This window comes from Gorilla gorilla, chromosome 15, assembly GCF_029281585.2.
Source record: "Gorilla gorilla gorilla isolate KB3781 chromosome 15, NHGRI_mGorGor1-v2.1_pri, whole genome shotgun sequence".
In the NCBI taxonomy this organism is placed as follows: Eukaryota; Metazoa; Chordata; class Mammalia; order Primates; family Hominidae; genus Gorilla; species Gorilla gorilla.
In genome coordinates, this window is record NC_073239.2 from 121,589,141 (window position 1) to 121,614,951 (window position 25,811).

General features: G+C 56.9%; 1 protein-coding gene across 2 annotated transcripts; it reads right to left on the minus strand.

The window, feature by feature from the left end:
- Positions 1-23: 23 nt before the first annotated feature.
- Positions 24-16,364, minus strand: TMEM179 (transmembrane protein 179). Of its 2 annotated transcripts, none has more exons than XM_019010174.4 (4): positions 15,938-16,364; positions 6,496-6,633; positions 4,665-4,743; positions 24-3,156 (listed from the first exon to the last, which is right to left on the minus strand). In XM_019010174.4, exons 1-4 carry the CDS (start codon positions 16,240-16,242, stop codon positions 2,977-2,979), a joined length of 702 nt encoding a protein of 233 aa, XP_018865719.3. In that variant the 5' UTR covers positions 16,243-16,364; the 3' UTR covers positions 24-2,976. The 2 variants fall into 2 exon arrangements, with proteins under 2 accessions (XP_018865719.3, XP_063554293.1); XM_063698223.1 differs by lacking the exon at positions 24-3,156 and adding an exon at positions 3,166-3,892 and having other exon boundaries at positions 15,938-16,308.
- Positions 16,365-25,811: the final 9,447 nt, after the last annotated feature.

A 25,811-nucleotide genomic window follows, 5' to 3' on the forward strand; every position in this document is an offset into this window, starting at 1 on the left:
TGATTTTGAGGAATAGACACATGTAAGCTTAAGGATCTTTACTTTCAGTTTAGCCAGAGTGGAATTAGAACAGGGATATCATTAACAGACAGCCAGGACAGAAGCGAAGGCGTCTCAGAAGCAACTTGGTGGACACGCCTCAGGAACCCCGGGTCATGCCTGCACTTCCCACCTTCCTGCCTGGGGAGAGGCCCAATCCCCTGAGGGACCCTGGAGAGCCCACGACCAGGGCCCCCAGCCCCTGCCCAGCACACTGCAGACCCAGCTGCCCCTTCCCAGGGCGATGTGTCTGGGCTCCGGGGACAGCCCAGTCCAGGGTGGGTCTATGTCTGCATGCAGCCGAGGATTTCCGTCACCCTAGCCATGGGGCTGTTCCAGACCTGCTCCTGGGATCCAGCAGTGCAGCACCCAAGAACAGACCCAACCGGGGCCAACCCTCAGGTTCCAGAAGCCACCCCTGCCTCCTGCCCCTCCTTCAGGGCCCTAGATGGCTGTGGCCTGGATCAGGGCTGGGCAGAGGGTGAGGCAGGAGCCACCCCACCTTCTGCTGGGGACACAGACAAGGAGCTCTCCGGACTGGAAAGAGTCCCCATGTCCAGTGGGTCAGGGCTGGAAGGGGAGACAGGGGACCCCATCAGCTTAGGGGGCCTCGGATTCTGTCCAAACCTCTTCCCTCGAGGACCTGGCTGCCAGCTGGAAACTCAGCTGGTACCCAAGGCCAGAGCCCCCTTAAGCTTCCAGAGCCTCGATCCCCCTGGACTTGACACCCCCGATGGGCACCTGCCAGCCTCACTCCCGGGACCCAGGATGATGCCCCCACCAGGACCCTCCATGTGGACCCAGGCACGTGGCCTCCAGGAGGCTGGTGCCCAGCCACCCAGAGACACAAGCCAGCTGCTGATGGTGGACAGGGTGGGTCACGAACTCAGGGAGCTAGGGGCTCGCCTCTCCCTGGGAAGGTGGGTGCAGCAGCAGGGAGCACTTGGCAGCACTCAACCAAGAAACGGACAGCCCCTCATCGAGCCCCGGGTGGGGAGGCCCCCCGCCCCTGCCCCCGCCCTGGAACGAGTCCTCTGGAGGTGGACCCTGGGCTTTCCTGAGGGGCAGGGTCCACAGCCAAGCAGCCCCCTACGCTGGGGTCCCAGGTTCACATCCCAGCTCCTCCACTTGCCTCTGCGGGGCCTCAGCACACAGACTCTGCAGAATGGGAAGGCAGCTCCCTCCTCTCTCAGGTGGATACTGGGCGTGGGAGCCCATGGGAGGGGCAGAGGGGCCGTCCACACAGCACCCACGGCTCCCATCACGCACACAATGCTCACACGCACAGGCGTGCACATGCTCACATGCAACATACGCACATTCACACGCACTTACGCACATGCTGCACACACTGCAGACACACCTGCCTAGACACTCACACCTACACACTCCTCCTCACACTCACATGCATGCACACTCATATCACAGGTAGTCACACCCTCACACTCACATCCTCCCAGGCACACTCACAATCAAGCCTTCACACGCACAACAGTCACACCCTCACATGCAGTCACACCCACATGCACACTCATGCACACTTACATCCTCCCATGCAGTCACTCACACGTGCAGTCACACATTCACTCTCACATGCACACAGTCACACTCTCATGCACTCAGTCACACCTTCACATGCACACAGTCACACCTGCACTGTCACACCCATACATGCAGTCACACCCTCATATGCAGTCACACCCTCACATGCACACTCATGCACTCATATCCTCCCATGCAGTCACACCTGCACATGCAGTCACACATTCACACTCTCACATGCAGTCACACATTCACTCTCACATGCAGTCACACTCTCATGCACTCAGTCACACCTTCACATGCAGTCACACCTGCACTGTCACACCCATACATGCACTCACAGTCACACCCTCACATGCAGTCACACCCTCACATGCACACTCAGTCACACCCTCACATGCAGTCACGCCCACATGCACACTCATGCACACTATCCTCCCATGCAGTCACACCTGCACATGCAGTCACACATTCACTCTCACATGCACAGTCACACCCTCTCGTGCACACTCAGTGACACCTTCACATGCAGTCACACCTGCACTGTCACACCCACACATGCACAGTCACATCCTCTCATGCACTCATATACACAATCACACCCTCCCATGCACAAAGGCACTCACAATCACATCCTCCCTTACCCACACACAGACCCCTGCCATGGCTCCTGGCCCAGTTCTCTATGTGGTACATGTGCCCTCGAAATCCCCAACCAGATGATGCCCTCGATTCTGTGGAGCCCAGATTACCACTTCCCTGACCCTCAGCCAAGCACAGACAGGACCCACACACAGTGAGGTCAACTCACAGGCCTCAGAAGCCTCCCTGAGCCCGGCCACAGGGTCTCCCAGGCCTATGGCACCCACCCAGGAGGGGGACTCAGCTGGGGAGGGGGCCAACCTGGGGCCAGAGGCTGGAAGGTGCCGTGAGCTCCTCCCCACACGCAGCCTCTGCCTGGATGGCAGAATTCATGCAGAATTCGTTCAGGGCTGAGTGACGTCTGGCCACCCCTGGGCCAGCTGGCATGGAGACAGCATCCGGCCAGGGTTGGGGGAGACAAGCTGGACGCCCTCCACATAGGCTGGCCAGTCAGGTCCTACTGGGACAGCCAAGGGGCCCTGTGCGAGGCCTGGAGGTGCCCCCCGCCCCCGCCCCACACCCATAGTCTCTCTGCACCATCCTCATCAGGGAGCCGGCACCCACCCAGTCCACTGCTAGGCTCACAGGTGGGCACTGGGGCGCTCACCTCACTACACGTGGTGTCGAGGGGACACACGCAGGGCTGCATGTGGTCAGGGCCCAGGCAGAGCCCCCCAGCTGCTTCCCCAGGCAGGCCCGTGCCCCCGAGCGCAGCAGGGAGGTCGGGGCCAGCTCCCCCTGCCTGCACTGTGCCTAAATGACAGCGCTCTTCTCCTCTTGGAAGGAGGTGCGTGGGGACGGCCGGGCCAGCAGCAGCTCCTTCTCGTGGATCAGGCTGTCCAGCAGGTCCTCCTGACGGTAGTTGTGGTAGACCTTCAGGAAGGCCAGCGTGGTGATGGCCAGCCAGGCCAGCCATGAGGCCCAGAGGCCAAACTGCACAGAGGGCAGGGTCAGGGTCAGAGGCCGTTGGGGGTCCGCTGTCAGTGCAACCCCTCCCACCAGCCCCCAGGCTCTGCTCTGCAGGGAAAGGACAGGACTCAGAGGAAGGAGGAGGCCGGGGACATGGGGCAGGGCCAGCTCCTGAAGACCCTGCCCAAGATCAAGCTTCTGAGTTCCTTCCTGCAGCCAGCATCGTTTTCCAGCACCTGTGGCCCTCCCGGAACCCACTCTGGTGCAAAAGCCCTGGGCACTCAGACCAACCCTCACTCCAGGCCGGCCAGAGGCCCTGAGGAGGGGCAGTGGCCAGTGGCGAGTGCTTTCTCCTCCAGCAGCTCGGGCCTGTCGGCTCTAAGGAGGGCGGGTAAACAGTGGAGGCTCCTCCAACCACCGGAATAAATTGACCTTTAGCCGCTGTTTCCAAACAGTTGAAGGAGAAACAATTTAATCAGAACCAGGCCTGAGCTACATTAAGCTGATTCTCATTTGAGCGTATTTGCCATCAGACTGCACTCACACCTTAATCCAACTGGCACAAATTAGGCCTGAGGCCTCTTCCACTCACTAAATTTGCATGAAGGTGTCTTTGACAGATCCAGTTCATCTCGGCAAAGAGCATTCAGGCCCACTCATGTCCAGCACCCTTGGAGGGCTCCTGGCCAGAAGAAGCGTCCTCAGGCCAGCCACGGCCAGCAAGGGCCTTCAGAGGCCAGTCTGGGGTCCGGAATTGGACCTGAAGCCAGCGGGCCCTGATCAGTGCTGGCAGGAGCCAGGTGTCTGGTCTCAGCCACCACCCCCCCCGGCACCCCTCATCTGCCTCATCTCTGTCTGGGGCACACCTGCAAATTTCAAGGGGCAAACCCAATTCCAGGGTTCCCCCTCCGGCCCTCACGGGCCACTGATGTGTCCCCACATGTCTGCATTTCAGCAAAAAGCGTCCCTCAGAGTGGGGGCCACCATCGCCCTCCACCAAGTCTCCTAGGGGGCGGGGGACGCAGCTTATACAAGGGCAGGGTGGCAAATCTGAATTCACAAGTGGGATCCCCTGCCTCCTTCCTTGGACTCTGTATCAGCTTCCCCCTGGCTAGGGGACGCCTCTAAGCCTCCAGCTCTGATCTGAACAGGCCCACCTAGCGCCAGCACCAAAGTCCAAAGCCCTTGTCCCTACACTGGACCCCCAGGATCTGATGCCTGGTTTCGTTTCTGGCACCACCTCCCCCCCACACCCCCACACTTCCCACCCCAGACCCCAGGGCCTTGCCACTTCCTGATTCTAACTCACTGTGGCCATCTCCTCCCCAAACCCACCTACAAAAGCCCAGCTCTCCCCCACCTCCTGCAGGAAGCCTTCCCGACTGCTTCCACTGCCTGGTCCCATTGCTAACTACCTTATCCATACAGGAGCCTGCCTCCTCCTCTGGATGGGGGAGAGCTCAGCAAATGTCCAGCAGTAAATGGCCCCCTCCCAGCATTGCAAGCCTCCCTTCTTGCCCAGAGCCCCCTACCTGGGCAATTGCAAACTGATCGTAGAAGGCGGAGTTGTCCACGCCCAGCTCCAAGTCGATGTCCTGGAGCTCTTCACAGCTAAAACAGCAGGACATAGGGTGGAGGGTGACCACACAGGACAGCCAGTGCGGGACATGGCTGAGCCGCTGGCCAGAGAGCCAGGAGCTTTGCCCTACAATTGTTGGGCGGGGGGGGGGGGGGAGGGGGCAGCAGGGAGTCTCTGGGGACACCACGGACGGTTAGCCTCGATGCCTTCTCCATGGAGCAGGACAGCCTTTGGGGAAGGAAACCTCCAGGCCCCTCCCTGTCCTGGCCCTGGACAGCCAGAAGACGCCAGCTCTGCCTCTGCCCTCCTGGACGCTCTGCCCCCCATGCCCCACACTCTGAGGATCACAGGGTCTCAGAGGCCAGGCCCCTCCCTGTCCTGACCCAGGACGGCCAGAAGACGCCAGCTCAGCCTCTGCTTTTCTGGACCCTCTGCCCCCCATGCCCCACACTCTGAGGGTCACGGGTTCTCAGAGGCAGGAGATGCAGGGCTGCCTCAGCCAGACAGAGATGGAGGTGGCATCCCCACCAATGCTGCCCAGAAGCTCTGCCCCCATCACGGAGGCATCTGTGGAAGCAGTGGGCATCAGAGGGCCCGGGAGTGAGCCAGGCCTGGGCTCCCGGTAGGTGTCCTGCACCCCCAACATAAAACGTGAAGCCAGGACACATTGACAGGAGTAGGGTGCCAGAAAGAGGGGGCCCAGCGGCCCCAAATCCCTGGAGGGGCTGAAGGGCTGGAAACAGTGTCCGTGAGGCCAAGGAAACTTTGCGTGTGTACCAGGGGTTGCCCACACTCTTGGGAAGCAGGTAGCCCGAGCCAGCTGGCAGAGCTGGGACAGTGCACAATGAGGCACAGGGCACAGCTCAGCACAGGAGGCCCTGCAGGGCCACACACCCAGGTGCTCCTGCTTTCCTCTGGTTTGTGCCCCAGGTACCCCAAGGTGGAGGCAAGGGACAGGCAGGGAGCCCCTTCGGCTCTGCTGCATCTGTTGCAGATGCTGGGGTTTCAGGTCTGGGTTTGCTTAAAGGAAGAATGTGGAAACTCTGGAGGGTTCCTGTCTTCCAGGGTTTTGGCCTGGGGCGCTGGATGGTGCCCCTCAGGGCGGGGCATCCCACTGTGGGGGGCAGACAGTCACTGTGCTCCACTCCGGGGCCCCCCACAAGCCAGATGATGCCCCTGCTAAGATCCCAGAGGGACCACCATGGCTCAAAGGCCTCCATCCCCAACCCGCCTGGGAGCTGACCCTCACCCTGCCAGAAGCTTCCTCTGCTCCTGTTCTTCACCATCCCCATCCCTTCCACCATCTTCCAAACCCCTCACCATGAGGACCAAAGCCCTGAGCCTAATGCTCCCTGGGCTCTCCCATGCAGCCAGCACAGGACAGAAGCCCCACGGTCACTGGCTGTGTGGCCACACCAAGCCTCCCAGGACCCGGGGCCATGCTGCACGGGATCTGTCATCTAAGCCCTGGTGGCAAGAACGGGGCAGCCAGAGTCTCTGACCACCTGGAGCCACCCCCAGCTGTATCCAGCCCTAGGGATGATCGCTCGTGTGTGACGTGTGACGCTGCCGGCTCCTAGGGCGGGAAGGTGTCTGACATTGCGGGGTGGGTCTCAGGGAAGGGGCTGCACAGGTATGCACAGGCAGGGGCACAGTGCACAGTGGGACCAGGGACCGCAGACTCAGGATGGGCTTCGTGAGGGAAGATCACCCACAGCAGGGCAGGGTGTCAAGGGATCTTCCGGGGAGGTGGGCCGAGGCCGAGGCGGGTGGGGCGGGCGCACCTGTGGGGTACGGTGCCCTTCTCGGTGATGGTGTCGCACCACATGGTGAAGCCCACGCTCACGATGGTGCTGGCAATGAAGACCAGGAAGACCACGAAGGCGCTGACCAGGAGGTTCAGGAAGGCGGAGAAGAAGGAGCTGCAGCCAGAGACGAGAGGGGCAGGCTCACTGGACGCCACCTCCCAGGCGACCCCCGCCCCCAGGCTGCAGCCAGAAACAGGAGGGGCAGGCTCACTGGACGCCACCTCCCAGGCGACCCCCGCCCCCAGGTTGCAGCCAGAAACAGGAGGGGCAGGCTCACTGGACACCACCTCCCAGGCGACCCCCGCCCCCAGGCTGCAGCCAGAAACAGGAGGGGCAGGCTCACTGGACACCACCTGCCAGGCGACCCCCGCCCCCAGGCTGCAGCCAGAAACAGGAGGGGCAGGCTCACTGGACACCACCTGCCAGGCGACCCCCGCCCCCAGGCTGCAGCCAGAAACAGGAGGGGCAGGCTCACTGGACACCACCTCCCAGGCGACCCCCGCCCCCAGGCTGCAGCCAGAAACAGGAGGGGCAGGCTCACTGGACACCACCTCCCAGGCGACCCCCGCCTCCAGGCTGCAGCCAGAAACAGGAGGGGCAGGCTCACTGGACACCACCTGCCAGGCGACCCCCGCCCCCAGGCTGCAGCCAGAAACAGGAGGGGCAGGCTCACTGGACACCACCTGCCAGGCGACCCCCGCCCCCAGGCTGCAGCCAGAAACAGGAGGGGCAGGCTCACTGGACACCACCTCCCAGGCGACCCCCGCCCCCAGGCTGCAGCCAGAAACAGGAGGGGCAGGCTCACTGGACACCACCTCCCAGGCGACCCCCGCCCCCAGGCTGCAGCCAGAAACAGGAGGGGCAGGCTCACTGGACACCACCTCCCAGGCGACCCCCGCCTCCAGGCTGCAGCCAGAAACAGGAGGGGCAGGCTCACTGGACACCACCTCCCAGGCGACCCCCGCCCCCAGGCTGCAGCCAGAAACAGGAGGGGCAGGCTCACTGGACACCACCTGCAAGGCGACCCCCGCCCCCAGGCTGCAGCCAGAAACAGGAGGGGCAGGCTCACTGGACACCACTTCCCAGGCGACCCCCGCCCCCAGGCTGCAGCCAGAAACAGGAGGGGCAGGCTCACTGGACACCACCTCCCAGGCGACCCCCGCCCCCAGGCTGCAGCCAGAAACAGGAGGGGCAGGCTCACTGGACGCCACCTCCCAGGCGACCCCCGCCCCCAGGCTGCAGCCAGAAACAGGAGGGGCAGGCTCACTGGACGCCACCTGCCAGGCGACCCCCGCCCCCAGGCTGCAGCCAGAAACAGGAGGGGCAGGCTCACTGGACGCCACCTGCCAGGCGACCCCCGCCCCCAGGCTGCAGCCAGAAACAGGAGGGGCAGGCTCACTGGACGCCACCTGCCAGGCGACCCCCGCCCCCAGGCTGCAGCCAGAAACAGGAGGGGCAGGCTCACTGGACGCCACCTGCCAGGCGACCCCCGCCCCCAGGCTGCAGCCAGAAACAGGAGGGGCAGGCTCACTGGACACCACCTGCCAGGCGACCCCCGCCCCCAGGCTGCAGCCAGAAACAGGAGGGGCAGGCTCACTGGACGCCACCTCCCAGGCGACCCCCGCCCCCAGGCTGCAGCCAGAAACAGGAGGGGCAGGCTCACTGGACGCCACCTCCCAGGCGACCCCCGCCCCCAGGCTGCAGCCAGAAACAGGAGGGGCAGGCTCACTGGACACCACCTCCCAGGCGACCCCCGCCCCCAGGCTGCAGCCAGAAACAGGAGGGGCAGGCTCACTGGACACCACCTCCCAGGCGACCCCCACCAGCAGCACCCCCCGGACCCTCAGGATTCCTGGGTTGGGCCCTGTGGGGCCTCAAGGAGTTGTTCCCCCTTCCTGTGGTCCCTCGGGCAGCTCCGTGTGCCCACCCTGGGCTGCAGGTCACACCTTCCCAAAGACCCAGGACCTGGAACCCTGGTCCCCACCATTTCATAAAAGAGGGTGCACCTGGGGTGGAAGTGAATGACACCCTTCCAAAGCCGTCCAGCGACAGTCACCAGCAACTCTGGCCCAGGTGCTTGTGTCCCCCCAAATCCATATGTTCCAGTCCACTGAGGGGTTAGAAAGTGGGGCCTTTGGGAAGAGGGGAGGTCATGAGGGTGAAGCCTCATGAATGAAATGAGTGCCCTCCTAGGAGAGACCCCACCAAGCGAGCTCCCAGCAGATAAGGACACAGCAAGAGGAACGGGCCCTCAGCAGGCATCGAACCTGGATCCCAGCCTGGATCCCAGACCTCTAGCCTCCAGAAGTGTGAGTAGTAAATGCCTGTTGTTTACAAGCCCCCAGCCTGTGATGCCGAGAGCTTCCATTCACCCGCAGATCATCAACGCGTGGCCTGGACCCCTGGTAGGACTTGCTTGATGGGCCAGCTCTGGTTTATCCATTTAAACTTAAAAGGCCAGGCTGTGATTGGGCCCATCTGACCAGGGCCAGAGCATGGGGAGTGCAGGAGGCAGGGCCATGAGGAAGGAGCTTGCTTAGGGCTGGGCCACACTGCCCCAGGGGTCTGAGGCCTCTGCCAGGGCGCACACGGCCATGGCTTTCAGAGGATGCTCGTGTTTCCTCTTCTGAGGATACCGGGCACGTGGTCGGGACACCCACCCCACCCGACCCTCCTGCCTGGCCTGCAAACGTCCACCATCTCTGAATTGCTCCATCAAGATTCAAAGTCCCTCGTATGGGCCTGGGGTGGGCTCAGCCTGGAATGCACACGGAGGCTCCGGGGGGTAGGGAGAGGGGGTAGGGATAGGGACTGTCCCTCCAGTGGGAGCCCTGAGGGGGACTTCCTCACGGGCGGACACCAGCACTAACAGCATGGCTGAGAAGGGGCTGCTCCTGCCTCTCACCTGCCAGCAGGCTCGATGTTAGCCTGCATGCTGTCAGCACACTGGATCTAAGGGAGGTGACCCATGGAAACAGCTTCACAGTGATCATTTAATAAACAAGGTCTCCCTGGAATCTCAGCCAAGAAAACATCAACGCTACCGTCATCCGAACTCGGCAGCTGCTGATGAGGCAAAGTGGAGGCCAGCGCATTGTTCATTCATTCAGCAGGCACTTTCTGAGCACCTGCTCGCCCTGTGCTGGACACAGAGGGCAGAGTGATACAAAAGACGAAGTCCTGGCCCCGGGAGGTGCCCCAGCCAACGTGCTGAGGATAAACCCAGGCCACAGCGCCCAACTCAGAGCAGGCGGCACCAGGCTGCTTTGTAACATCTGGTGCCTCCAAGGAACCCGTCCACTGGCCCCAGTCCCAGACACACTGTTTTGGTGACTGCTGGGCTGACAGCAGAACCACCCCCCAGGAACGGGAGGGCTTGAGCCACCCCAGGGAGTCCCAGACAAGCGGAGAGGACACAGGGACACTCTTAAAGCCATGGGCTGTGATCCAACAACCACACCAATGAGGGCAGGACCAGCAGGACTCACACACGTATGCGTGGGGGATGACCGAGCCTCTGCCCAGGCCTCACGGCCGAAGATGGCTGGAGAGTGGGTACCGTGTGCCAGTAGACAAGCCACAACCCCCGTCGCAGCGCCACATCCAAAGCTCTCTGAAGACAGAAAGAGCAGCGGCAAAAGTTCGCCGGGATGGGTGTGGGGCCATTCTCGGCCCCTCTCCGGCCCAGTGTGCTGTGAGTCTCAGAGCTGTCACACATGGGACTGGCTCCATCTGCCCTGCCCAAGCCTGAATCACCATGTGCCAGTGTCTCCCGCCTGCTCTTCAGAGTGCATCTCCTTCTCCATTCTCTGTCTGGAGGCTGAAAGGTGTGGACCATGGCGATGACCCCGTGCCCTCTGGCTTCCGGCTGGGTTTGGGCAATGGGGTGGGAGGGTGGGAGAGCAAGGTGGGAATTTGCTACCACGTCCCTCCACTGAAAGTCACTGCTCCTCTCCAGGTGACCCACCCGTCCAGGTCCCGTTAGCCAGGGATGGGGACAGCACCACCTCCACTGACCCCATGAACCCCACCACTTCATCTCTTGTCAACCAGCCCTCCTTCAATGACCCTTCCTTGGGTGAGCCATCTGCTGCTGCTGGGACCCTGAGGACACAGTTCTGAACCCCAAAATCCATCTGGCCTGGGGGTGCAAATGAGGGGCTAGGGGCCTATAGTCACAGAGCGGGACGCAGTAAGCCTGCCCCACCTCTGCAGTCTTGGACCAGCTGCTCCGCCCCAGCCAAGGAGAAGGTGGTGGCGAGGCACGGCCAGGGTCAGCTCCACAGCCAGGGGCAAGGAAGGGGCCACTGCCATGGTCCACACCTTTCAGCCTCCAGACAAAGAATGGAGAAGGAGACGCACTCTGAAGAGCAGGCGGGAGACACTAGCACACAATGATTCAGGCTTGGGCAGGGCGAATGGAGCCAGTCCCATGTATGACAGCTCTGAGACTCACCAAACCCGGCCCGCTGGATGGTGCTGGAGTAGGGGCAGGGGACAGCCCCTTGCCAGGCTCCCACAGGGCACGTCCACCCCTCCACCTGCTGGACAACCCTCCTGCGGTCCTCCCAGGGACCCGGTCTGGCAAGAGCACCCTCCGGCACCTGGCATTCCTAGACTTCCCTGACAGGCCATCCCAGAGACCTCCCTGGAGGGCCAGGCTGACCACAGTACAGAGAGGAGGCTGGGCTAGGGCCATTACCCAGTGCCACATCCCAACCCCCTCGGGAGGGTGGGGCAGCACCCTCCACATCTATAGTATACCGAATTCTAGACAGGCACGTGCACGGCCTAAGCTTCCCTGTGTGGCCGGGCTCCCTAAGGGCAAGGTCTCCCTGAAAGACCCTGGTGCCTGCAAATACCTGGCCCAGTGCACCTGAGATACCGCAGAGGCTCTGGGCCCAGGCGACCCACTGTCCCCTTCCCACCACTGAGCATGGGCCACAACACAACCTCCAACAGACAGAAAAGCCAATTATCTGGAGACTTCAAACATCCAGCCTCACCCCTATGAAATGGCCCAATTTTGGAGTCTTCTCCCATGACCAGATCGAGGAGTTCTCCATGAGATAGGGAAGGGACCCCAGGCTGGGGCCGCTGCCAGCTGACGGCCTCGGTCTGCTCCTCTCATTCCTTTCTGGTTGGTTTCCAGGGATCCTGCCCAGGCTGTCCAGGTCTTTGAAGAATTGGATGTGTCCAGAGCATCCCCGGATCCAGCTCCCCAGAGGTCACAGGGCCACCCAGCCCCTCCCTCACCAAGGCCAGGCCAGGACAGTGGTCAGGAACAGGGACCCAGCACACACAGGGTTAACCCTGTCTCTCTTCACTGCTGCTCAGGGTGCCCTGCCAGGATGTGCCATCTCCATGGTGACCGCTGTCCTGGAAAGCCCAGCAATGTGAAGGCTCAGCGCCGGCACGGGCAGGCAGATGAGTTTAACGCAGCGCCGCCTCCGGCCCGCCAACCACAAACTGCTGCCAGCCCACGTGCTCCATCCTCCCTCAGCACAGCTGCCCCAGGCCCACGGCTGCCTCAGCAAACCCTTCTGCCCCGAAATGGCAAGCCCCTCTGAAGCACAGGTGCCATTCCATTCATTCATTCATCCATTCATTCATTCATTCATTCATTCACTCATTCACTCATTCACTCAGCAGCCAATAATGGAGCATCAAGATGACACTCCTCTGCAAAAAGCTACCCTCAGACTAATTTTCACACTTCTGGGCACGAGCTCTCAGGGCCCAGACTCTGCATGAAAGACACCCCCATAGGAAGAGGAAGCTGGCACCTGAGACATGGCCTCTGCTCCACAAGCTCTGGACCTGCCATGTGCCCCTCAGACCTCACACAGGCCCTGCCCGCACACTGGCAGGAGGGCAGCCGGGTGGCCCCTGGAGGTGGAGTCCCCTTTAGAGGGTTAGAGCATGTGCTGTCCTAACCAGGCCCAGACCTCTAGCGGCCAGAGTCTGATGGGGTCAGTGGGCTCCTCCCTGGGCTGGATGTCCAGTGGCCGTCGATGGCCCTGAGAGCCCTTGTCCACCACATGAGCTCCCTGTAAAGGCCCGTCTCAGCTCCGTGGCTGGTCCTGAGTCCCCTTTACCTACCTGGCACTTGCTCACCTAGTCTATGCAGCTGGACCAACAATTGAGTTGGAATTGGCTGCTCTGTCGCTGGACCCTGCAGAACTTCCCAGGGGTCCAGAACTTCCTGACATGGCAAGTCTGAAGGGTGGACCTGTTGGCCAGATAACTGAGTCTGCACAGGTATCGGGGCCAGGTGAGTGACCACAAGGCAGCAGGCCTCAGGACCCAGGCATCTTTCTGTCAGTCATTCAACAAACATTATCTGGGGACTCCTATGCACCATCCCCTATGCTCAGCCCTAAGGACACAGAGATGAATAAGGTGCATGTCTGCCTTGGCTTCACCCAGCTGTGGGTCCCCTAGGGTGGGGTCCCCTAGGGTGGGGACCCATGGCCTGAGATGGCTCTTGAGAGCGTTAACCTTCGCCTACAACCAGAACTCAATGGAGTGCTGACATGTTTGACAGATGTCATCCCACAAGCCGTCTGCCAATGGACTGTGCAGTGCATGAGGTGGGGGACAGGTGGCCACATGACCACGTGAACTGAGCCACTAATTCCTGATGGTCAAGAAGGACACAGGCACCAGATGTCCCTGGAAAAGAGCAGGGTGGGCGGAGGTCAGTGGTGGGAGGATTGGTGAACCCCTGAACTGAAGCAAAGGGGCTGAACCTGAAATGCTCTGCCACAGGGCCCTCCCTGACAGCATGAGCTGCCCAGACCTGACCTCCAGTGGGGTCAAGGCCATGGTGAGCCTCCACAGTGTAGCCCCCCTCGACAACCCTAACCCTCACCCTAACCCCCACAGGCCTGAGCACACCAGGCCATCTAAGGCTTCCTAAATCCCATATGGGCCGGTCAGCAGGGCTGCAGCAGAGGCCACACAGCCGGCCTGCATCCCAGCCGGCTCCACCCTTTGGGAGGATGGAACACCACAAAGAGTGCTGGGAAGGCCTGCAGACTCCCCAGGAATCTGTTTTCTGCCTTTGGAAGGAGATGGTGCTGGCAGTTTGCCACGGCTGACAGACAGACACCTTCTGTGAGATGGCAAGAGGCAGAGCTGCTGTTACGGCATCCCTGGGTCTGCTGCCCAGTGTGTGCGAAATAGACCATACCCTGTGCGACCTGGACTCCTGTCTTGCAAGCTCTGGGGCTCTTTTCTCCCCTCTCCCTGTCCCCCAGCTTCTGGTGGAACCCCCTATAAAATTTCCCATCACTCTGACCACATAGCTGGGTCCTATCTAGAGAGCCACCCTCTGTCAGCCCCAGCTGGACCATAGGCACCCTGAGGGACACCCAGGAGGCGAAGAAGACGTGCGTGAGCAAGGAACCAACTGTGGCCCCACCTGGCCTGCACCCTTCACCCTCAGCTTCCCAGACTAAAGGGACCTCAAGTGTTGGGAGGCTGACCCTACTCGCTGGCTGTCCCACTCCCTCTTCACACTTGTCTCATTCAGGGAGGCTTCCACCTGCCTGCCCTGCATGCACAGCATGGACTGGGCAACTCTTGGGTTTGGCAACATGGGTGCAGATGACATCTCAAGCCTCTTCTTGGGACAGCAGCCCTGGAGTGGGCTGAGGGAAGGAGGACGGCTGCAAATAGGCAGGACACTACCCTGCGCCCGGCCTGACCCCACCTCGAGCAGGGCTCCAGCCACACAATTTGGGCCCATGGCCCCACAGTACCTGGGTCCTCCCAGGCTGACAGCCAGCTTGCTACTGACCCCCATCCAGAACCTTAGTGTCGTGGGTTGAATGGTGTCCCCCAAAAGATATGCCCAAGTCCCACCCCTGGTACCCGTGACTGTGACTTTGTTTGGAAATAGCATCTTTGCAGGTGTAATTAAGCTCTGGATCTCAGGATATCTCCCTGAGTTTAGAGTGGGCCCTGAATCCAGTGACTAGTGTCCCTGTAAAAAGAGGGAGGACAGAGAAGCAGAGAAAAGACGCCCTGTGAGGACAGCAGCAGAGGGTGGTGGGACAAGTGGGTTTCAGTCCAGTTGGTGCAACTGTGCTGCAGCAGCCCCAGGGCGCTCCTACCCACAGGCGCTGGGATTCTCACCCCTCCTCCAGATTTTGCAGCCCCACTCAGCATAGTCCTGGCTCCCTCCCTTCTCCCTGAAGCCCCTCTTCTTCCCCTCTCTGGCCCCTCTCTCAGCCAAAACCAAGCGGTGGGCTCACAGGGGGGGCAACAGGAGGGCTTCCCCACTCCTGCCGCCCGCACCCCTCTGAGCCCTTCTCATCTCCCACCTGCGTGCAGGAAGTGAAAACCTACAACAAAGGATGGGGGTGAGGGCAGAGTTTGGGAGGAGCCTGGGTTTCATGAGTGCTCTCCCGGAACCTCTACAGGATCTCGGGCTGCTCCTGGGCACTGCAGGCCTCAGCCAGAGGAGTGGGAGGGCCCACAGAGGGCACCCACAGAGGGAGTGGGTGGGTTCACAGAGGGAGTGGGAGGGTTTCTCAGAGGGGGTGGGTGGGCTCACAGAGGGAGTGGGAGGGTTCACAGAGGGGGTGGGTGGGCTCACAGAGGGAGTGGGTGGGTTCACAGAGGGGGTGGGTGGATTCACAGAGGGGGTGGGTGGGCTCACAGAGGGAGTGGGAGGGTTCACAGAGAGCACCTGCAGAGGGAGTGGGTGGGCCCTCAGAGGGCCCCCAGGGCGCCACTGGCTAAGGGTGTCACCGCACCCCAGGTGAACCAGGTTGTATGGGCTCCAGTATCTAGCCGGAGCAGGAAAGAGAAAGAGGAAAATGCAGGCCAGGAGGAGGAAGGCGCTGAGCCCACAAGGCACAGCCCTCGCCCTGCAGTCTCTCTCCAGCTCCCCATCCAAGGCCTGAGCTCGAGGTGGGCCTGGGTGGCTCCCCTCCAGACAGCCGTCTGCCGTCCCTTTCCCGGGGCGATGGTGCCGGGTGGGGCTCCCCAGTTCACCTTGTCACTGGGACCTGGAGAGCTCAGTGCAAGCCCTAGACCGGGCTGGGAGTTGTCGCCGGTCCTGGCGAGTGTGGCCCGGCTGAGCCCGCCCAGGAAGGTCCAGGCCTGCTGGGTGATGACGGTGCAACATCTGCAACCCAAGGCGGCAGATGCCCGGAAGCGGGAGGTGATGCGCACCTGGGGAGGGGAGGCACTGGCCTTGTACGCAGGACCGGTGGTCGTCATGGTCCCTGGATGTGTGTGTAGACAAAGGGCGGTCTGCGTGTAGGGGGTGAGGGCGGATTGTTGACATTTGCGGGCCTCGGAGCTGCCTGAGAGACGGAGGGACTCGCGCGCCTCCCCGGGGAGGTGGGTCTGGGGGCGCTGATGGCATGGAAGGGGCGCCGCGCCGGGAGCGGCCCCCACTTACCCCTCGTGTCCCTTGCAGAGGAAGAAGAGCGTGCGCCAGGCGTGCGCGGCGGCCAGCAGCAGAGACAGGAGGCTGGCGAGCAGGCTGAAGCGGCAGGCGGCCGGCGGGCCCCACTCCTGCACCGTGAAGCGCTCGCGCTCCTGCACCGTGAGGTTGGCGCTCAGCCACATGCCCTCGGTGAAGAGCAGGCAGCGGCCGCGGAAGTCGTGGCCGTTCTCGGACAGCGGGACCACCACCACGAAGCTGAACAGGAAGGCCAAGAAGTAGCAGGCGCACTGAGCGAAAAGGAAATTGTTGAGCGCCATGGCCGGCCCGGGCGAGAGCGGCGGCGGGAAGGCCGCGGGAGGCTGCGCCGGGCGGGGAGGCCGCGGGAGGCTGCGCAGTGGCGGCGCCGGCGGGTCCCGCGCGCCCCTCCCGGGACGCGTGCGCATCGGCCGAGCGCGGGAAGCGCCTGCGGTCAGCACTGCGGACAGCTCCTGGTGCGCGCGGGCCAGGAGCCCGGGGTCCAGGGGCCAGAGAAGGGTGGCCTGCGGGAGATGCGGGAATTTTACCAGGTCGGCCTGGGGAGACCGACCCTGTGCCGCTAAAGACTGCGGGAGCCACCTGTACCGGCCTCACACAGGCCGACTCTGGGTCCTCAGTTCCTCATCAGCTCGAAAGAAAGGAGACCAAGAGAGAGAGGGCGGGGCGGGGGCTGTTGGAGGACACCCCCAAGGTGCTCATAGTGAGATGTAGGAGTGCGGTTTGCAGTCCAGGCTGAAGTGATTCCCTTGCGGGGGTCCCGAAATGCAACGTATGAGGGGAGGGGCCAGATCGTGGAGGAGTCGGGGTGCAAGGGACTGGGACAGAGGTCATCCTCGAAGAGATGGGGAGGGTGAGGCCAGGTGTGGGCAGGAGGGGGTGGAGCGGGAGCTTCCGCAGCGCCAGCCCTCCGCGGGGACGTGTGTTACACTGCCTGACACGGGCAGGACCCTGGAGCTGCATTTGTAAGATAAGTAATGGGTGCCCCGAGCGCCTCATTAAGACATCTTTGCTGAGATGGAAATCGCTGAGGCATATTAATGAATAGAATTAATGCCTTTTCCAGTTGCCTTTAAGACTAAGTCACCTTTAGTCCAGTTCGCAGAGTGAGGAAGCCTTCATATTGCTCCTCCCTGGTCTAAAATTCCATCAGCATTTTTGTTGCAAGCATTAAAACATCTTTTTGTTTCACTAAGTAATATATGCTCATTTCTTAAGTCAAGTAATAGAGATATGTATACAATAAAATAGAAAGCCTTCTCCTCATCCCCTCCCCTACCCCATCACACTACCAGGGGTGACCACTTTAATACCCTGGCATCTATTTTGCTAGACATTTTGCTAAGCACATAAGCACACACACAGAATTAACAAAAATGCTTCATACCATACATAGTTTTTTGAAGGCTGATTCTTTTATTCAACAAAATGTCAAGGAGATTATTCCCTGCCTACACATACACCTATTTTGTTCTTTTAATAACTGCATAAGACTCCATTATAATGATGATTCCACAATTTGCATAACTATTCCTCTTAAGGTGGATGTTTTGTGTATCCAGTTTTTCCTGTCTCAAATGCTGTATGTGAACATTCCTGTACACATATGTTTGCGTGCTTGCACAGGCATTTTTATAAGAGAAATTCTTAGAAGAGGAATTGCTGGGTCATGGGGTATGCACATTTAAAATGTTGACAAAAATTGCCAAACCAGCTTTAAAAATGTTGTTCAGCCGAGCGCGGTGGCTCACGCCTGTAATCCCAGCACTTTGGGAGGGCGAGGTGGGCGGATCACGAGGTCAGGAGATCGAGACCATCCTGGCTAACATGGTGAAACACCATCTCTACTGAAAATAAAAAAAAAAAAATCAGCCGGGTGTGGTGGCGGGTGCCTGTAGTCCCAGCTACTCGGGAGGGCAAGACAGGAGAATCGCTTGAACCTGGGAGGCAGAGGTTGCAGTGAGCCGAGATCACGCCACTACACTCCAGCTTGGGCGACAGAGCGAGACTTGGTCTCAAAAAAAATAAAAATAAAAATAAAAAAATAAAAATGTTGTTCAAATTTACCCTCACATCTGGGTTGTAGACCCCTCCCCTCCCTGGCTAAGAAACAGCAGTTGTATGCAAATCCTGCCAGTTTCCACAGAATGCGCTCATTGCTGTGTGAACTTGGACTTCCTTTGGCATCATGAGGCTGAGCATATCTTCTTACGCTTGCCACCATTTGCAACTTCTTCTCTTCTGTGGATTGCATTTCATTTTGCAGTCACTTTAAAGTCGGGCCTTGAAGGCCAGCCACGAGGTCAGCAACGGCCACTCTTCTCTTGGAGAATCCACTCAGGGTTTTTACCACTCTTGGAGTATCCCCAATTCTCCCCAAAGGGAGCTCACTCAGGAAATTCACCCCCTCCCCTAACTTGGGCAAGAGTGGAAGTTCCATCCACTCATTATCCAGCAGTTGGACCAATTTGAACACATCTGGGGGTGTTACACTTCTAGACTCTGGCCAACATGAAGGAGACCATGACAGCTGACAGGGAACCGCCAGCACTGGAAACCGCAGACTAGGCTGGAAAGATGATTAAATATCTGCCATTTTCAAAGGTCAAAGGTGCGAGACTCTGGCATGTCTGTGATTAGTTCCACTTACCTTCAAAAATCAAAGACTTATCTTGTTTGTATTAGTCAGGGTTCTCCAGAGAAACAGAACCAATAAGATGGAGAAAGAGAGAAAGAGAGAGATTTATTTTAAAGAATTGGCTCATGTGATTTTGGAGACTGGTAAGTCTCGAATCTGCAGGGTGGGCCAGCAGGCTGGAGACCCAGGAAAAGTCAATGTTGTGGTTCAATGTCGTGGCTGCAGAATTCCCTCTTATTGGTGAGGGGAGGGGGATTGGGAGGTGGGGTCAGTCTTTGGTTCTATTCAGGCCTTCAACTGGTTGGATGATGTCACTGCTATAGTTTGAACGTTTGTCTCTTCTGAAATTCATGTAGAAACTTAATCCCCAATGTGACAGTGGGGCCTTTAGTAGGTGATTTGGTCCTGTCCTTATGAATAGATGAATTCTTTTCATGGATTAGTGGTCTAATGGATTAATGGGTTGTCCCAGGACTGGGACTGATGGCTTTATAACAAGAGGAAGAGAGATGAGCTGGCACACTCAGCCTCCCCACCATGGATGCCCTGCACCACCTTGGGACTCTGCAGGGAGTTTCCACCAGCAAGAAGGCCCTCACCAGATGCAGCACCTCAACCTTGAACTTCCCAGCCTCGAGCACCATGAGAAATAAACATCTTTCCTTTATAGATTACCCAGTCTCTAGTATTCAGTTTTAGCAACAGAAAACCGACTAAGACGCCCATCCACATTATGGAGGATCTGCTTTACTCAAAGTTCACCATTTAAATTTTAACCTTGTCCAAAAATACCCCCACAGAAACATCCAGAATAATGTTTGACCACATACCTGGCACCTTGGCCCAGCCAAGTTAACACATAAAATTAACCATCTCTTTATTGAAGAAATTCCAATCTACAGAAAATGTGGAAAACTCCAAAATTCACTTTTAAAAGCCAACATTACATTAATACCAAAATCTTATCAAAATTGTGGGAGAAAGAAAGAAATAGGAAATTATATATACAAATATGGATGCAGAACACTTTCAAATAAAATACTGGCACACTGAACACAACCCAATGTATTAAGAAAGTAAGAAAACATGAATGGGAAGACTTTAGTCTACAAATGAGAGAATAGCTTTGCTTTAGGAAATCTATCAATGATATGCTACATCAACAAATAAAGGAGGCAAACCCACCTTTTCATATCAAGGAATATCAAAATGCACTTCCTATCACTGAATATCCACTCCTGATTTTAAAAAAAAAAAACATCTATGTAAAATAAAACTACCTAAATGTGGTCAAGACTACCTTAAACCACATTATAAATCTGCACCCATTCAAATCAGGAACAACACAGGAATGCTCACTGTTGCAACTATTATTGACCATTTTGGGGGCAATTCTACCTAATGAACCAAGACAAGAAGATAAAATAAGCAGTATAACTATGGAAACAAAGAGGCAAAACTATCTTTATTGGAGGATAATATGATTCTATACCTAGAAATCTTGATACTATAAAAATATTATAATTTGCAAATTAATTTTGTTCTGGATCTAAAACCTGGCTTAGGTCCAGAAACTGGGCCAGGTGTCATGACGTCTCCTGTCAGGCTGCCCTTGGGATGGTTCCCCTTCATGTCCTATGATGGTGTCAAGTGCACCAGAGTGAGCGATGCCTCTGCCTTTCCTCCAGGGATGCCCAGTCCTGCTGTCCATCTCCTCCACTTTCTGTTGGTCAGGACACGCTGGCTCCTTCTTTGACTTTGCTGCTCGTTAGGACCTGAGCTCACCTTGCTCCCGACGATTAGGTGGCACCACCTGGTCTGTCTTATCTGGGGATCCCACCAGCCGCATTGTTCTCAGGGCACCCAGTCCTGTGACAGCAGCTCCAACCATCATCCCGCTGAGCTTCTCAGTGATTCTGCCCCCTCCCCAGTGCAACTTTCTTGCTCTGGTAAATGGAGACTCCTCTGCAGCCACCCTTTCTCCACCCAGGAATGCGGCCTCGGTGGGTGCTGCAGCCTTTGTAGCACGGACACTTGAGCACGCCCCTGTCCCTGAGTCCTTGCCCCCTCTCCCGCCATCTGTCCTGGCTGTTCTATTTTACAGGGTTGAGTATCCACTTTCCAAACTTCTTAGAGCCACTTAGACGAGTTTTCTGTCACTGCTGCAACAAATTGCCACAACGGCACAAATGGATTATCAGACAGTTCTGGGAGGTGAGAACATCCCAGGGTCAGAAGTCTAAAATCAAGGCATCTGCAGGGCTTTATTCTCTCTGGAGGCTTCAGGGGAGAATCTGTTTCCTCGCCTTTTCAGTTTCTAGAGGGTTCTGCGTTCCTTGGCTACTGGCCTCCTTGCTCCATCTTCAAAGCCAGTAACACCAGTCCAGCCCTTCTCATGCTCCACTCCTCTGGTCTCTGCAGCTAGAAGACTCTCTATGTTGACATTAGACCCATCCGGAAAATCCAGGATGCCCCTCAACCTGAGGTCCTCAACCTTAATCACATGCACGGAGTCTCTTTTTCCATAAAAGGTAACATACTCTTGGGTTGCAGGAATTGGGATGTGGACATCTTCAGGGCATTATTCTGTCTGCCCCACCATCCTAGGAACAAGTTAACCCTGCCTCCCAGGGCTCTTGCCTGGTGTTAAACCTTTGTATTCCAGGACACCTCTACCTTTTGGATAAATTCTTTCTTACCCAACATTTATGTTCTACTCCCCTGCCCTGATCCAGCACACCGTGGTCCAGGCGCACACATATCCCTGCTGCCTATTGCTACATGGTCTTCAGATCCTGCAGAGCCATCGGGGCACGCTGGCCTCCCTCTCTCAGCAAAACTCATTCTTTGACGTTGGTCACCAGCAGGAGAGATGGAGTAGCCTCTCCTTAGAGGCCATGCATTCTCCTTGCAAAGCAAACCTGTGAATCATCTTCCAACAGGTGTTATGGGTTGACTGTGACCGCAGCAAAGACATGTTGAAGTCCAGACCCTCAGCAGGTTAGAATGTGGTCTTATTTGGAGATGGGGTCTTTACAGAGGTAATCAAGTTAAAAGAAGGTCATTAGGGTGGGCCCTCAGCCAATGTAATTGACGTCCTTGTAAAAAATTTGGTGATAGACATGCATAGAAGTAGAACGCCATGAGAAGATGCAGGCAGAGATTGGGATGATGCTTCCAGCTAGGGTTTTAATGTGTCCCCCAAAATTCATATGTTGGAAATTCAATCCCCAGTGTGACAGTGCTGAGAGGTGGGGCCTTCAAGAGGTGACTATGTCAGGAGGGCTCATGAATGGATTATTGCCATTACTGGGAAAGTGGGTTATTTACCTTGGAAATGGATTCCCTATAAAGAAAGAATTGAACTCCTCTTTCTCTTGCATGTGTGGGCTCTCCCGCCCTTCTGCCTTCACCATGAGACGACATAGCAAGAAGGCCCTCAGCAGATGCTGGCACCTGGATATTGGACTCCCAGCCTCCAGAACTGTGAGAAAATAAATGTTAAGCTGCCCCTTCTATGGTACTTAGACTCAGCTGTCCCAGAAAACTCATACACAAGGAAGTGCCTGTCTCTAACAGGGAGGAGCAAGCCTCTTCTGTAGGCCCAGAGGCTTCCAGAAGGCATGGGAGAGCCCCAACCTCTGAGCATGTCATCACAGGTGGGGTTCCCTAGAAAGCAGGCTCTAAGGTGGAGAAGTACCCAGAGAGGTTTGTTGGAAGGATTCTGTGAGCACAGATGGGGAAGAAAAGACAAAAACAGGAGAGGGCAGAGGGGCTGCTGGCCGAGACACAGTCTCAGTGGTGGCTCAGTTGACCCCAGGGTCAAGGGCCTGGGTCTTTGTAAGCACATGTTGATCAGTCACTGGAAGCAGCTGGCCTGGGACAGGGAGTGACCTGGGATGAGGCAGCATCAGAAGAGGCTGGCATCCAGGAGCCATCGAGGGCAGCTCATATGGCAGTTTGGGGAATAAGTTCTATCCTAAAGGGGCCCACCATGGAGGCCTGAGGCCAGCATGGCAGCCTTGCCAAGGCTGAGGGTCCCATCACCTCAGGAGCTATGTTGCCCTTAGAATTAAGCCCTGGGCTGGACCCCCACCTGTCCCTGCCTCCAACCGTAAAGGATGAGACTCTCTGGACAGGCTGCCAAGCAGGCCCACTGCCCCCACACCCAGCCTTGAGTGGAGATGAGTCAAGCTCGGCTCCCATCATCTTTCTCCAGGAATTTGTAGCACCCAGCAACAGCCATCTGATCCACGGCTCTGTGATTCCTACATTGCCTCTGCCTCTCGTGCTTCTGAGATAAGGCACCGACCAGTGCAGTTCCTCCCCTACCCAATACAGCACCTGGGGCACCACGGTGAGAGGGTCCCTGACACGGCAGGGCTATCACTTCTGCACCAGCCACAGCAACAGGGACCACAGCCAGTGACTGCCAGTGGTTAGTCTAGCCCCAAATCCCATGTGTGTCTGCTTCCTAGGACCACCCCTAGTTTAGGAGAACTGATGCTGGAACTCGAGGTTTGTAGACAGGAGGATTGAGTGTGCGGGTTCCTCTCAGGAGCAACACCTGTGAGCCACCAAGAGCAGCAGGACTGGGCCAAGGGAGAAATGCTCGGTGACACAGAGGCAATCCCCTGGGAACAGCCCCTTCAGAGCGGCCCCACAGAGGAGCAGGAGCTGGACCTTTGTACCTCCACACTGACCCATCATTGGATGCAGGCTGCCTCCAAAATTAAATCCCAAAGCTTTAAAAGGCTGATAATGCCCACTCCTGGCCTGCCAAAGCTGGGGACCCCAGGGAGGAGGGAGCCCCGTGGTCTTCTGGCGGGAACTGGCACAGTCAGTAGAAGCTAAGATCGCCGCACATGCTTTGACCCAGATCCACCACTTCTGAAACACGGGGGCTCAACAGAAAAGCCTCATTTCATAAGGACATGTGTACATGAATGTTTATTACAACGGTTTGTACCAGCCAAAAATGGAAAACAACCAGAATGTTTATAAACCAGGGAGCAATTTAATAAATTCTGGCACCTCCTTATAATGGAAAGTTCTGAGCTGTTAAACAGGAGTCCTGTCTGTGAGTATTGGCTTGAAGGATTATCTGTCTAGTGCTATATTTAAAAAAGCAAATTGTCAAGTCATGTGTTTGTATTACCCCATTTTTTATAGTCTTTAAAAATTTAATACTTTTGCTATTTACAAAATCTCTTTTAAAGCTTAAGTAACTTTCAGTTCAATGTTTTGGATATTGTGAAAGGTGATCAACTTTTTCCTCTTATATGGGTGGCAATTGTATATTGAACTTCTTTTACTTTTTAAAAATTTTAACTTTAAAATATTTTAAATTCACATATAAGTGGATTTGCTTCTGGAACTGCTCTTCCTTTTGTCTTTGGTGTATTATACAAATAGCACATTTTTTCATATGGACATTGATGATTTATTTCATCTTTTTTGATATAATTCTTTTTATTATTTTACTTTCAGTTCTGGGATACATGTGCAGAACGTGCAGGTTTGTTGCATAGGTATACATGTGCCATGGTGGTTTGCTGCACCCATCAACCTGTCATCTAGGCTTTAAGCCCCTCATGCATTACGTATTTCTCCTAATGCTCTCCCTCCCCTTACCCCCCACCCCTCAACAGGCCCCAGTGTGTGATGTTCCCCTCCCTGTGTCCATGTGTTCTCATTGTTCAACTCCCACTTATGAGTGAGAACAGCCGGTGTTCGGTTTTGGACATGAACTCATTCTTCTTTATGGCTGCATGGTATTCCATGGTGTATATGTGCCACATTTTCTTAATCCAGTCTATCACTGATGGGCATTTGAGTTGGTTCCACGTCTTTGCTATTGTAAATAGTGTTGCAATAAACATACGTGTGCATGTGTCTTTATAGCAGAATGATTTACAATCCTTTGGGTATATACCCAGTAATGGGATTGCTGGGTCCAATGGTATTTCTGGTTCTAGATCCCTGAGGAATCACCACACTGTCTTCCACAATGGTTGAACTAATTTACACTCCCACCAACAGTGTAAAAGTGTTCCTATTTCTCCACAGCCTCACCAGCTTGTGACTACCATCTGCATACATGAGTGAGGGGAGAGAGACCCTGTGCTCCAGCCGCTGTCACTGGGGCTAGGGGAGGACACTCCCAGCTCCCTCTGTGGAGGAGATGTCCACCTGGAACTTCAGGGGTGGTATGGCTCCCCCCACTGACCCCCAGGCTGCAGAGCTCCCTCCTATCCTTGTCCTCTGCTGCAGTGCCGCCCCTACCTCAGGGATGCTTTGCTTTTCTCCTTCCTGCCAGCTCCCAGTCAGGGCCTGTCTGTCCTGTTACCTGAGGCCTGGAAGGATCCAGGACAGCTGGCTTTGGCCAGGTGTGGGAAAGAGTCCAGAAATACATAGTACAGGGCCCAGGTGCACCTGGAACTTCTCTAAAGCAGGAGGGTATAAATAGAACACTCCAGAAAGAGTCTCCTCAGCAGGCACTTCCTCACCCCCACCACATCCCATGTGAGGGAAGCTGTGGATCGTGTAGAAGAGCCAGGCCAGCAGGCAGTGCCCTAGGACTCGAGGCAGGGCCCATGGATGGCGCTGCAAGGCCTCTGGTCGAAGGGGAAGAAGGACATGGCTGGAGGAAGAAGCAAGGCTGAAAAAGATCGGGGCTGGGAAGGGGTCAGTGGAGATTGAGATAGCGAACCACAAAAGATCTAATGTCCTCATGTTTCACTCCATTTTCTTGGCTCCTACTGAGGGCAAACATAAGATCATATAAAGAAGACTGCTCTCCATCCGAAAGATGACTGAGGGGCACTGTTCATCATCTCACTTGCTGCACTCCACCTGAGCATGACACAACGGAGTCCTCCGTGCATGGGAGAGAAATGAGTGGTGCCAACCACTCCAGAAGAACTGCCAAATGAAGGCCCCTGCAGAGGGGTGAATGGATGGAGGGTGGTTGGGTGCATGGGGGATAAGAGGATGAATAAATGAATTCATACATCAGTAGGAGAGTGATAAATGGATGAGAGGGTGGGTAGGTGACTGGTTGGATGAATGGATGAATGGATGGGTGGATGGACGAGTAGGTGGGTAGATGGATGCATGGATGGATGCATAGATGAATAAGTGGGTGGGTGGATGGAGCGGTGGATAGATAGATGGGTGGATGATGGATAGATGGATGGATGCATGCATGGATGG